The 13,306-nt window shown below is 35.0% G+C and overlaps 1 protein-coding gene across 8 annotated transcripts in view; it reads left to right on the forward strand.

The window, feature by feature from the left end:
• The first annotated feature begins 1,098 nt into the window (after nt 1-1,098).
• Nucleotides 1,099-13,306, forward strand: part of tmem108 (transmembrane protein 108) — a 130,533-nt gene continuing 118,325 nt past the window's right edge. For 2 of the 8 annotated variants that reach the window (XM_073941584.1, XM_073941581.1), the window contains exon 1: nt 1,099-1,234. Coding sequence is in view for 2 of the 8 variants with exons in the window: in XM_009297307.4 (XP_009295582.1) it covers nt 1,162-1,210 (49 nt within the window). In the remaining 6 variants the exon portion in view is untranslated. Of the gene's footprint in view, nt 1,235-3,156; nt 3,393-13,306 lie in introns of those variants that run through there. The other 6 variants (XM_009297307.4, XM_005162593.5, XM_073941585.1 and 3 more) reach the window with 3 other exon arrangements.

Consider the following 13,306-nt stretch of genomic DNA (forward strand, 5'->3'; position numbering starts at 1 on the left):
AATGTTTTCCAAATGATGTTTAACAGAGCAAGGACATTTTCACAGTATGTCTGATAATATATATATTTTTTGAAAGTCTAATTTGTTTTATTTTGACTATAATAAAAGCAGTTTTTGATTTTTTAAAAACCATTTAAGGTTAAAATTTATAGCCCCTTTGAGCTTTATTTTTATCGATAGTCTACAGAACAAACCATCGTTATACTACCCTAACCTGCCTAGTTAGCCTAATTAACCTAGTTACGTTTTAGAATGTCACTTTAAGCTGTATAGAAGTGTCTAAAATAGCCAGTGAAATATTATTTACTGTCATTATGGCAAAGATAAAATAAATTAGTTATTAGAAATGAGTTATTATAAATAAAAAACATAAAAATTATTTTAGAAATGTGTTGAAAAAAATCTGCTCTCTGTTAAACAGAAATCAACTGTGTGTGTGTGTGTGTGTGTGTGTGTGTGTGTGTGTGTGTGTGTATATAGAAAAAAAGTTAACAGTTAAAATAAAATAAATAGTTAAAAATAAAATAATAAAATAATAAAATAAAAAAATATATATTTAATATATATTAATATATATATTGCTAATATATATATATATATATATATATATATATATATATATATATATATATATATATATATATATATATATATATATATTTAAACTGTTAACTTTTTTTCTTCTAATTCTACACTTTTTTTCCTTAAGCATGTTGGTGTGGTTCACAGGGGTAACCTGTCATCCTCCAGTAGCTTAAATAAAGCAGGGTAATTCAAGTTAAACCACTGGAGACAGAATAACCCTCTCAGCCTAGTTCTCTAAACGCTCGCTTGCTGTTGCAGCAATATGTACTCATTATTATTCTGTGTCCGTATACAGTCTACGAATCAGTCTTAAAGAGCCGGTCTGACCGACACGCACAGTCATTAACCGTCTGATTTCACTCATCCACCTGCTGCCTGCCTGGTGCCTTCATCTATGATCTAAACAGGCTATCCTGTGAATTTGGGGAGGTGGGGCGGTGTTGGACTGGATTCAGATGTTCGCTGGATGGAGGCAGGGGAGGGTTTAACTGACCGCTCGGCTCCGCTCCGCTCATGTGACAGTCTGATACCGTGCGGGAGGCATGTGCGCGATGGACCGGTGACGCGGCGGCTTTAATGAGCCGGTTCTGCTGGAAACAAGAGGATTCGGACTATTCCCCTTTAGGTAAATCAAAACACCTTGTTCTCCGTGTTGTTTACTGCATGTCGCCTCACGGATTGTCTTTGTGTTCGTTATGACAATGTTAATTACGCATTGGTAGCGCGGTGTTGAAGCTCATAAGATGACATAAGTCTGTTAGAAATGATTATTGGTGTGGTTCAGCTGTTAAATGTTTTTATGGGTTTGCTCCGTCGGCATACTCCAGTGAGAGATGCTGTGTGGTGTTCTTCTTGCTGTGTTAACTGATGTGATTTCTACAGAGTCATGGATAAGGTGCGGGAATCATGGGAATCGATTCATGGTTCCATAACAGTCCCATGAGCAATTCCTTGGTATTTGGAGGAAGACTGTGTGCCTGTCATGTACTGACCACAGAAATCTGAGATGGAGTGATTTATGCGTTTCAATTATTCTACATAAATTATCAGTTTTGTACAACATTGCAAATGTTCTCCATTGAAACATTTAGGGGTTGAAGACAATATAGTTCTTATTGCCTATATTGACCACGGTATTAAATGATGGAACAATGGAGAGATTGCAAGACAAGTTTTACACATTATTTCATTAAAATATGTAGGTAGGTTGTATAAGTAGTACATTTTATTCTTTTTTCATTTTACAGAACTCAAATATGTTGGCATGCGAACAGTCAGTCAGCACTGGTTGGGCCTTCAGGTTTTAAAGGGGTGGTTAAATCTATTAATTTATTTGTTTCTTCAGTGGAATAATAAGAAAGATTGAGAAATATAAATCGCATCATGAATCATGTGGCCTGTGGTGAATCACAAACAGTTTTTGGCATTTTGAGAGTTGTAAAGTTACATAAAATAAACAACATTATAACATAATACATTCCATGAGACAAAACCATTGGTTTTTGCAAACTATTCACACCTATATAAAACTTTTAAAATCTAAAAAGCCAGTGATCTCATCTGAGATTGTGCTTGCTAATTTAATCTTACCTATTAACAACTTAAATTAATAGAAGTGCTTCTGGTTATTTACAAATAGTCTAGGCTACTTTACAGAACATCACAATTTAGGATTACTTTTGGACAACTTTTTTAACATAACAATCTTATTTGAACTATGTTTAATGTAATTTAATACTTAGGCCAGGGGTGCCCAAACCTTTTCTTATGAAGGGCCAAAAGCCAAACTCAACCGAGGCTAATGAGCCGTAAGAAAATATATATCTGCCTCGGGTAATTTCCTAATTTATTTAATATTTAAAAATAACATTGCTTTATATTAACTAATACAGCATTTTTTTAAAAACATTTTATAACAAACCTATAGCAAAAAAAAAAAAAATCTTGTATATAATAGAATGTAGTTACATTAAATTTTTTTTCCTTGATTTTCTCTCCAATTTCTTCTGCATAGTCTTCTATTCGTCTAGTGACATTATTTACATTTTTAAAAATTAGATTCATTTAATTGAAACAAGCTTTTTTGTAGCTCATCAATAAAGCACACAAACAAAAAAGGTTATGTCAAAAGAAAAATGACTATCTCCCTGAAAGGCATTTGACTCCAGCATTCTTACTCTCTTCTCAGATGAGACAGTGGGTCAAATCAAAGGTTACAATGGGTCCACGTTGGCCCATGGGCCCTACTGCATCTCTGACTTAGGCTATTATTATTGTTCTTCTTTTTGTTATTGTTGATGTTAACTAAATATTGAATTGCAAATTAATTTATGCTATATTAGCATGTTCCAAGAAGGAACATCTAAAAGACAAAAAAAGTAGTCTATTTAAAATAATAAAAAAAGTTTTACATTTTAATTGAAATTAAATAAATATTTCTCTCTCTCTCTCTCTCTCTCTCTCTCTCTCTCTCTCTCTCTCTCTCTCTCTCTCTCTCTCTCTCTCTCTCTCTCTCTCTCTCTCTCTCTCTCTCTCTCTCTCGTCACAAACACACGCGGGGTTTCAGCCTGTAGTAATTGTGTGCTGCAGCTGAAGCAGAGTTGGTGACGATTAACGGCACAAGCACCCCTGAAAACATCGTTGCGTTTTGTTGTCAGAATTCTGAGGATTTAACGCGGATAAACATCATGTTATGCTACAGACGTTTTTGATAATTTTCTTCATATTTTTTAACAAGGTAAGCCACATTAAATCTTGCTCTAAATATCTGACTGGATAACTCGCATGGTTACAGCTGCACATTAACTGTGATTTGCGGGAAAATGCTAAGATGGTAGTATGCTTTTAATTGCGATGTTATTAAAACTAGACTAGAATTAAGTGTAATCAGTTATATAACATCTACCGATTAGCTATACCCTTTTTGCTTGTTTGTATTGATATAAATAGCACCGTAATGGCAAAGTTGTTGTATTGTTTACAAACATTAATAGCTGCATGAAACGGCTTGTAGGATTGTAGATGTTTTGAATAGTGTTTGGCAATGTGTGATTCATATTAACTGTCAATTGTTTTTTGTTTGTTGTTTGTTAGACCCATGTGACATGTGTACTGCCTATTCTTGGCCAGGACGCTCTTGCAAAAAAGATTTTTAATCTCAATGTGTCTTTTCTGGTAAAATGAAGGTTATAATAATATTAATAAAAATAAATAAATAATAAATGATCTATTACCAAGCAGCAATTTAGGCTATTGATATGTCAGGTAAACATTTAAAGCTGAACAACCTAAAACAATGAAAATAAAATAAATATTTGAAATATATTAAATACTTTCATACAGCCTACATTTTATATTGATTCACAGAAAACGCTCACTAAAATGTCATTGTGTATCCATTGTTGATGCCAGAAAACTTCTCCGGCTCTAACAAGAATCATTTGATGACATATTAAGATATTGTATTGATGACATATGAAGATACAGTTAAGAATGAAATTAATAGATATGTTTCATTTAAAAAAAATATTTTAATTTGAAATCATTTTCTGCTTTACTTATAATAGCTAGGGGTTACTTCACCAGCAAGATGCATTTAATGATATTTTAATAAGTATCATAGTTTCTTAATTTTTATAAACATATTTTTTCTGTTTGTTTACTTTGTTTATAAAAACATTTTTCTCAATTATTATTTGATATTGACACCAATAGGGCAGTATTGGTATTGGTAATTTTCATTTGAGAGCATCAACATCATTGCAGTATCCTCTTCTTTCTGACTGCTGGTAACCAAAAAAAAAAAAAACATATTTTGAAAATTCAACAGTATATTCATTATATTTTATTTATTAGATGCTTTTCTCAGAAATGATTTGAATTCAGCCTCGATTCTAAAACTTTTTCGGTAAACCAACTGTATGTGTTTTCCCTGGGAATCCAACCTCTGACCTCGCCATTGACCATGTTCTACAGCAACACAATCTGAAGGCTAGAAAACAGATTGAATGTTTCCTTTACCCTGCGGCTCATTCATTAATATTCAGTTCTAAATAATGAGGCAACTCTCTTAAAGCTCGAGACCGTTGCAAAGGCTCCTTTCCATAAAGATGCTCTATTTGTGAGCACTGAACGTTCTTTTTTGTGTGTGTGGTGAACAGTAAATGTTTAGAAGTGCAGGGTCATTAAAAGTTGGTCGCCAGAGAGCATTGTGAATGGAATGTTAGTCAAAGTCCTTAACCGAACACCCCCAACTATATGCTTTGTTCTAGAGGACAATTCCCCTGCTGGTTTGGCCAATGGGGATTCAGAGGGAGGGAGTCGGGTCTTGGGTCAAGTGGCGAGACACTGACATGTGTAGCTGACAACTTGTTCAGAAAGGGTCACCTGGGATGAGGCTGTTGAGCAGTGAGTGTCTGCTGAAAAGCGGAGGAGGACCTGTGATTCTTTTAGGGCAAAAGGCCATCACCCTTTTAACGCCACTGGTTAACTTGCTGGAGGGCAGCATCCTTATCTGAGCTAGTTCTTCTGTAAACATTGCATTCTTTAGTAATTACTGTGTCTGTGAAAAAAGACAGCATGCCTTTTTTTTGGTATAGTTTACATGGGATTTTGTTGGTTCTGATTTGCTGTTGTTTTTTATTTAATTTTTTATTTTGTCTTTACCTTTGTTTATTTATTTCTTTGCTTAAAAAAACTCTATATACAGTACAGTTGAAATCAGATTAAACAGATTTTTTTTCTTCTTTTTTAAGTATTTCCCAAATGATGTTTAACAGAGCAAGGACATTTTTACAGTGTCTGATAATATTTTTTCTTTTCGAGAAAGTCATATTGTTTTATTTTGGCTAGAATAAAAGCAGTTTTACATGTTTTAAAAACCATTTTTAGGACAAAATTGTTTGCCCTTTAAGCAATATGTTTTTCCGATAGTCTACAGAACAAACCATTATTATACAATAACTTGCCTAATTACCCTAACCTAGTTAATCTAATTAACCTAGTCTTTAAATGTCACTTTAAGCTGAATACTAGTGTCTTAAAAAAATATCTAGTAAAATAATATGTGCTGTTATCATGGCAAAGATAAAATAAATCAGTTATTAGAAATGAGTTATTAAAACTATTATCTTTAGAAATGTATTATAAAGTCTTCTCTCTGTTAAACAGAAATTGAAAGGTAAAAAAACAAGGGGGCTAATAATTCTGACTTCAACTGTATATACAGGCCCATAGCCAGCCTATTAAAAGGGGTGGCTTTTTTACCTAAAAAAAAATTAACCTTTTTGCAGTTAATTGCCTAAATTTTTATTAAAATATGAGCTTCAAATACTGCATTTAAGTGACACTTTAGGTCGGCTACTTTTTTGTGCTGGATTAGTTCGGCGTATGGATATCATTGTTATTATTATTATTATTATTATTATTATTATTTAAGAAAGATTTTTTTTACTATCATAATTTTTGGATTTTATTTTCTAAGAAATTAAATGTTTTATTTAGCAAGAAAGCATTATATTGATCAAATCTGAATGTAAAAAAATACTATATACACATATAATAAGATAAGAAATGTTTCTGGAGTACCAAAACATTTACTGGGGACACTTTATTTTAATGGTCCATTTTAATGGTATTAGTATTGTCTATAGACTGTCTGCTTAATATCTGTTGATACTGCTCCTTCAACAGACATTTTATTGACAATAAGAAACTTTGCAAGCACGTCAACTTACACTAACCCCAACCTAACAGTCTACTTATAATCTAATGAGAATTAGTTGGCATGTAGATGCAGTGTAACTTAAATTCAACAAATGCACCATCAAAATAAAGTGTGACAAATTTACTTGATTTTTTTTGCCTATTTAGTACAATGTAAAACCAAAAAGTTATGATGAGTCAAACCATTTTAGAAAAACAACTGCAACAAACCATTTAAGTTCAAAAACTAATCATAATGAGTAATGTGAACTTAATCCATTTGAGTAAACGAAGCAATCTGAGCAAAGTAAAATAAAAGTATAAATGAAGAGAACTCAAACCAACTGAGTACTGTAAAACCCAACGAGTCAAGGCAACTCAAACCATTTGAGGAAACTGATTGCAACAAACCATCTGAGAAAAAAAAAATAACATCTACAGTATACGAGTACTGTGAACTTACTCGATTTAAGTTGAAGTAATGAGGTATTTAATTAACTCATTACCTTCAATACTGAGTTAAAACTCTTTTCAAATGAGTAGAATTAGCTTTTAAGTAGATTTTGAGTTAACTACACTCATTTATTTTGATAAAGTTGACTTTACAGTGTATGAGTTAAATGTTATTAAAGGTTTTGTTAATAGTTAGAATGTTTATATTTGTAAGGTTTCACAAACTAATTTCAAGAGAAGCATGATATGATGCAACTGGTTTCTCATCTGTAATCATTAGAAAGCCAATCAGATTATTCAAAACTCACTATAAATAGCCTGTGCCTGTCTTGCATTATTCCCTTATTTTGGAAGAATCCCCCTTCCACCCCATCTCCCGCTTTACCGAGAAGAGCTCTCGAGAACTACCTGATCTCATACCCCCTACATGCTCATTGACCAGGCATTATCTCTGAGCTCAGGGTTCTCTCTCGGGACAGCATGTCAAACCTGCTATTAATATCAAGCAATATGTAACTCCTGAATTGTATTATAAATAATAAAATAAATAATAATGTGGGGTTTTCATTTTTACTGTAATTTTAGCACACCAAGTTAAGCTGAAGGAGAATAAGAAGCATGTCTTTGGCAACTAGTTAAAATATATATATATTTTTAGCTGTATAGATTCATTTTACTTTGGCTAAGTCCCTTATTTTATTAGAGGTCACCACAACGGAATGAACCGCCAACTAATCTAACATATGTTTTACGCAGCGGATACCCTTCCTGCCGCAACCCATTACTGGGAAACACACATTCACACTCATGCACTACGGCCAATTTAGTTCATCCAATTCATCTATGGCCTGTCTTTGGACTCTGCCGGAAATCAGAGCACAAACCCACACCAACACAGGGAGAGCATACAACAAAGTTTTTTGTTTTTTTTTCATTTGTATCCATTATCAATAGCCTATTTAAGTTTTGAGGCAGGCTATAGCCATTTTTTCAGTGCACGATTGACTGATTTTTTAAATACACGGAATATACTTATTTATCTCATTTGTGTTTAATTTGATGGAATAACCAAGAAACAGAAATGTGCAAACATCTAGGAATCTTAAAGACAGGTGCTCGATCAAAAATAAACACAATAGCAAATGATCAAACCAAAATCGGCACACTGGCACTTTAGCTCTAAAGAGTGTGCCCATTTTCTTTTGATCTTTTGCTAATTTTATGGAATAAACATGGACATGGCCATTTTTCAGAAAACAGCCCATTTATTTTAAAATATGTTATATTTATTTAGGCTATGTAGGCTATTAAATTATATTTCATTTATATATTTCAACTATATGAAATTAAATTACAACCTGTATTTTACCATTCATTTTAGCTTTAACAGTTTATTGATAACTAGCCTAATCAGAGAACATTTACCTGAGCTCTGTGAAACGTTTTGTATGTAGGCCAATGTAGCAGCCTAACAGGGTTATAATGTATTTCTCCACCTGCACACATTGAAATACTATTGGGAAGGAAGGAGTTAACATTTGTTATTGTTTTACATGTAGAGCGTCCCCTCTGTTAATGTAAAAAGAAAATTCATTGTGGTGTGTATGAAGAAGAAGCCAGTCCACGAGGGCTGGTTGAATAGATCAGCGTTCATTTTTTTGTTCTGACTGTTTTCACAGACAATAAATCGCCAAAAGATATGTCAAAGTGAATTTTTATTTACACAACGCAGAAGAGATGCAAAAGACTAGTTGCATTGGTGCCGTGACCCGGATGGGAGTGAGGTTTAGGGGGGTCAGTGTAACGAAGGCCAGCTAGTGAAGTCCTGTGCAGGTAAACCTCACTCCTCTGACCTCTAAAGGTGCTCTAGCAACAGATGCTAGAGACCATGGTCTTTGCCTCCTTGTTAGAGCAACCGACTTACATGTGGAAGGTCGCTGGTTCGATTCCAGCTCGGAGCAGGTTGGGGGGGTGTAGGCCGGTTGGGTTACATTGGTGCCGTGACCCAGATGGGAGTGAGGTTTAGGGCGTGAGTGTAACTGAGGCCAGCTAGTGAAGTCCTGTGCAGGTAAACCTCACTCCTCTGACCATGGTCTTTAGCCTCCTTGTTAGAGCAACCGTCACCCATGCGGAAGGTCGCCTGTTCGATCTCAGTTCAGTGTGGGTTGGGTTTATATCAGAAAACTATAAACACAATCATCCCAGGCACAGCATTGTATTAGATTTTAGCAAATCTGAACAAAACATGGAGATAGCACCTCCACTTTCCCCCGAGAAACAGCCACCCACTGGAGTCGAGTCCTCCACCTTCAGAACTGGCCACTACTGAGAATGAAGCTGGGCGGTCCCCTACTCGTAATGTTTTTCCTGAGTCAGAGAATTGCTTAAGTGCTGCAGCTAACCACGGTTAGTCATGGCATGTTGTTCCCTGAGACGCATTTCTAAAGGCCACATCTGTATAATAAATAACATATTAAAAATATTCAGAGAAAAAAACTGTCATTTAGTTTTTTTTTTATATTTTGTTTTAATATTTCAAATTTGTAATATTTTTGTGTAAATAAATCAGCATGCATTAGAAAATTAATAAAATAATATATATAAAAAAAATAAACTCCATAAACACACACATTTATTTAAATATCTTTTACCCCACAAATATCTCTTTTTAATCTAGTTTTTTTGGGGGTGGTGATTACAGATGATCCTTCATTATCCCTTTGAATCGGGGTCATCCCACAGTGACAGTAACCAGACCAGAACAACAGCGTATCAACTGTCCTGCGGTGTCACCTCTGCCAACACCGAACATCGCTCATGTGTCAATGGAGTGAATATCGTCATAGCAACCTGCAGCCAGACTTCCTGCAATCTTACAGGGTTACAGACAAGAAAAACACACGATTCCAATCAAAAACAATCAACATCATGGGAAAAATCCAAGGTCAAACAGGAAGCCTTACAATCTTATCAGAGAGTGTCCAGAAAGAAGCAACAATGTTTCCATTCTCTTTTCTCTCTTCCTCTTTTAATCCTTCCCAGTCTCATTTGCAATCCCATATGACCCAGCAGTGAATGGTACAGCTTGGTATGGAATGTGTGTCCTGTTTAAATACTCTAGTTTAGTACTGTAAGTGTTAGTGCCTGCACAATATTGGAAGAAAAACCGACCTTGCGATATTTTCGTTTATTTACAAAAATATATATGTTGAGATACGAACACAGTTTCACCTTCAATAGCTCTATATGAAATAAATTCCTAATTTTAGATCTAATGGGAATATTTTTGTAGGGTAGATAATTAGGATAAAATGTAATAACTAATTATTAAGCATCCATAAATGCAATACAGCAAAGATGCAAATGAAACAGTTTAATACTGAATAAATCAATGTAAAATGATTGTTTAGGCTTTATGAAATAAACTATTTAATACAAATAATATTTGTTAAAGCTTCAAATGCTATCATTTATTGTGCCTATATGGTTTTAACTTGCCTGAAATAGTTAATCCCTAAGCTTCTTAAGACTGTTTTTGGGCAGAAATATTGAGTTTTAATTAAAAAACAAAACAAAAATGATTGCTGAGCAGTTGAAAACTTGCCTGTAGTTTAAAAAAATTGAGTTAAGTGGTTTTAATAATAATAATAATAATAATGATAATAATAATAATAATAATAATAATAATAATAATAATAATAATAATAATAATAATAATAATAATAATAATTAAAGCTGTAAGCAGCGATAAAAGGGAACAGGCTCACCGTCACCCGGTGGGTTTAGGATGACAGAGAAGATTGGACAATAATAATTTAAGCTTATATAAATAAAAAGCACGGTGGTGCAGTGACGCACTCTCGCCTCACTGCAAGAAGATTTCCCTCACAAGTCCAAAGACATGTGGTATAGGTGAATTGGGTAAGCTAAATTGTCCATAGTGTATGTGTGTGAATGGAAGTGTATGGGTGTTTCCCAGTCATTTGGTTGCAGCTGGAAGGGCATCTGCTGCATAAAATGTATGCTGGATAAGTTGGCAGTTCATTCCGCTGTAGCGACCCCTAATTAATAAAAGGACTAAGCCGAAAAAAAAAGAAATGAATGAAGGAATAAAAAATCTGAGAAAATCACAGATTTATGCCATACTTTCTTCAGTCAGCAGGTGGCGCTATGAATTTAACTCATTATTTTCATGTAGTTGTCTTCAGGAGAGGAATCTTATTGGAGATTGTGTGGCCGAGTTATAAGTACTTTTTCCCTGTTGCGAAACGCCACGGCGATGCCCTACGATGGATTCAATCTATTACAATTTGAGTTTGAGTTTATTACTGTTTAAAACATGTCATTTCCTGTCACCAGCAGGTGGCGCTATAACTGTAACTGGATATTGGCATTTAAACGCGTTCAGGTCAGGACTGTTATCAAATGTGTGGATTTTGAGGCAGATCAGACAATGCATGCATGTTTTCGTTATATATATATATATATATATATATATATATATATATATATATATATATATATATATATATATATATATATATATATATATATATATTAGAGAAGTCAAGGGTTACAGGTTTCCAGCTTTCTTCATAATATCTGGTTTTGTGTTTAAACAGCATTAAAAATTCATAAAGAGTCCTTTCACACATTGCAACTTTGATGCTAAAACAATACATTGTGCAGCCCTACAGTAGTGCGTGTTGTGTATGAACTTAGTACTTCCACAATCCAGTAGACAGGAGAAACCCAACACACAGGCGCAAAGGAAGCACAACAACCAATGTTCTTTCCCTGAAGAGTGACATGCACTTCTACGAATAATACATTAGAGGCTTCAGAAATGAGTTTCTAATAGTTGTGCGCTTCGGTAAATGAGGTTATAAAAGGGTAGTTGAGATGTACCTCACTGTCTGATAAGACATTTCCTGTAAGACACTGATGATTCTATCAGGCTGCTCTCCTTCCCGTAGGAAATAAGTTCACTTTTGGTTAGTGCAGCTGAACAGAGTGAGACAGAAAAGTTCTCTGTAGAAAGGAGCATTTGATTCGGATTGATTTTTAAAAGGATAGTACCTACAATGTTAAATTTTCATTAAAATATTATGCAGTTCTATATATTTTAATATGTTATTTACTTCTCAGTGCAAAACTTTTTGCAGACATTACTTCAGTAATTTTTTTATAGTTAGTTTTATAGTTAGTTAAAATTGTTTTGGATTTTTAGTTGCATTTTTAGTAATATAATATGTAATATATGTATACAAGTTAGACATGTTTATGACAATAAATAAAATAAATAACTTTGCATGAGACCAAGCTGGCATGCTTGTAAAATAACAGAAAAAAATTAAGCACAAAAGATTATCTAATCAATCATTTCAAATAATTATTCTTAACATTTATATTGCGCTTTTCTAGACACTCAAAGCACTTTACATATTTTTTTGAGGGGAATCTCCTCATCCACCACCAGTGTGCAGGATCTAGCTTGATGACCTGATGACAGTCATATTGCACCAGAGCGCACACCACACACCAGCTGATTGGTGGAGAGGAGACAGAGTGATGAAGCCAATTATGACATAGGAATTGTTAGGAGGTCATGATGGACAGTGGCCAATGGGCAGATTTTGCCAGGATGCCAGGGTTAAACCCTTACTTTTTTCAAAAAATATCCTGGGATTTTTAACGACAGCAGAGATTCAGGAGTTCAGCTTAACATCTAATCTTAACATCTAAGCACTCACTCAGCAGTGTTGAGTCCCCATCAATATACTGGGGCGTTAGTACCCACACAGACCACAGGTTGAGCGCCCCCTGCTGGTCTCACTAACACCACTTCCGGCAGCAACCTAGCTTTCCCATGTGCATCCAGGTTGTGACCTGAGGACCATGTGGGGTGGGTGACAGTGTGAAAGTTGCAGAGAGCTAGCTGCCGGCAAATCTACCTTCAAGTAACATTTAACCTTAAATTTGATTTGCCAAAGTTGATTTGCAAAAAGAAGGTCACTGGGTCATTGGTTCGAGCCTCGGCTCACTTGGCGTGTCTGTGAGGAGTTTGCATGTTCCACCTGCATTCGCTTGGGTTTCCTCCGGGTGCTCCGGTTTCCCCCACAATCCAAAGACATGCGGTACAGGTGAATTGGGTAGGCTAAATTGTCCGTAATATATGTGTACGTGTATGTGTGTGTGGATGTTTCCCAGAGATGGGTTGTGGCTGGAAGGCCATCCACTGCGCAAAACCTTGCTGGATAAGTTGGAGGTTCATTCCGCTGTGTCGACCCCGGATTAATAAAGGGACTAAGCCGACTGAATGAATGAATGAACTTTTCCATAGTGCACACACCATACCTGTCAACCCTCCCGTTTTTCCTGGGATTCTACTGTATTGTACAGTTCTATCCCGCTTTCATCCCGTAAAGGTATTTTCCTGTATATCTCCTGTATTTTCAGCCTTTCTTTGAAGGGTGGCAAATAAACATTAAAGAGCCGACCCTTGCTATATGCAACCCATACTTCCGAACCACCAGGGGCCGCCCCCTGCTCTTAAACACGAGTC

Source organism: Danio rerio, chromosome 24, assembly GCF_049306965.1.
Source record: "Danio rerio strain Tuebingen ecotype United States chromosome 24, GRCz12tu, whole genome shotgun sequence".
In the NCBI taxonomy this organism is placed as follows: Eukaryota; Metazoa; Chordata; class Actinopteri; order Cypriniformes; family Danionidae; genus Danio; species Danio rerio.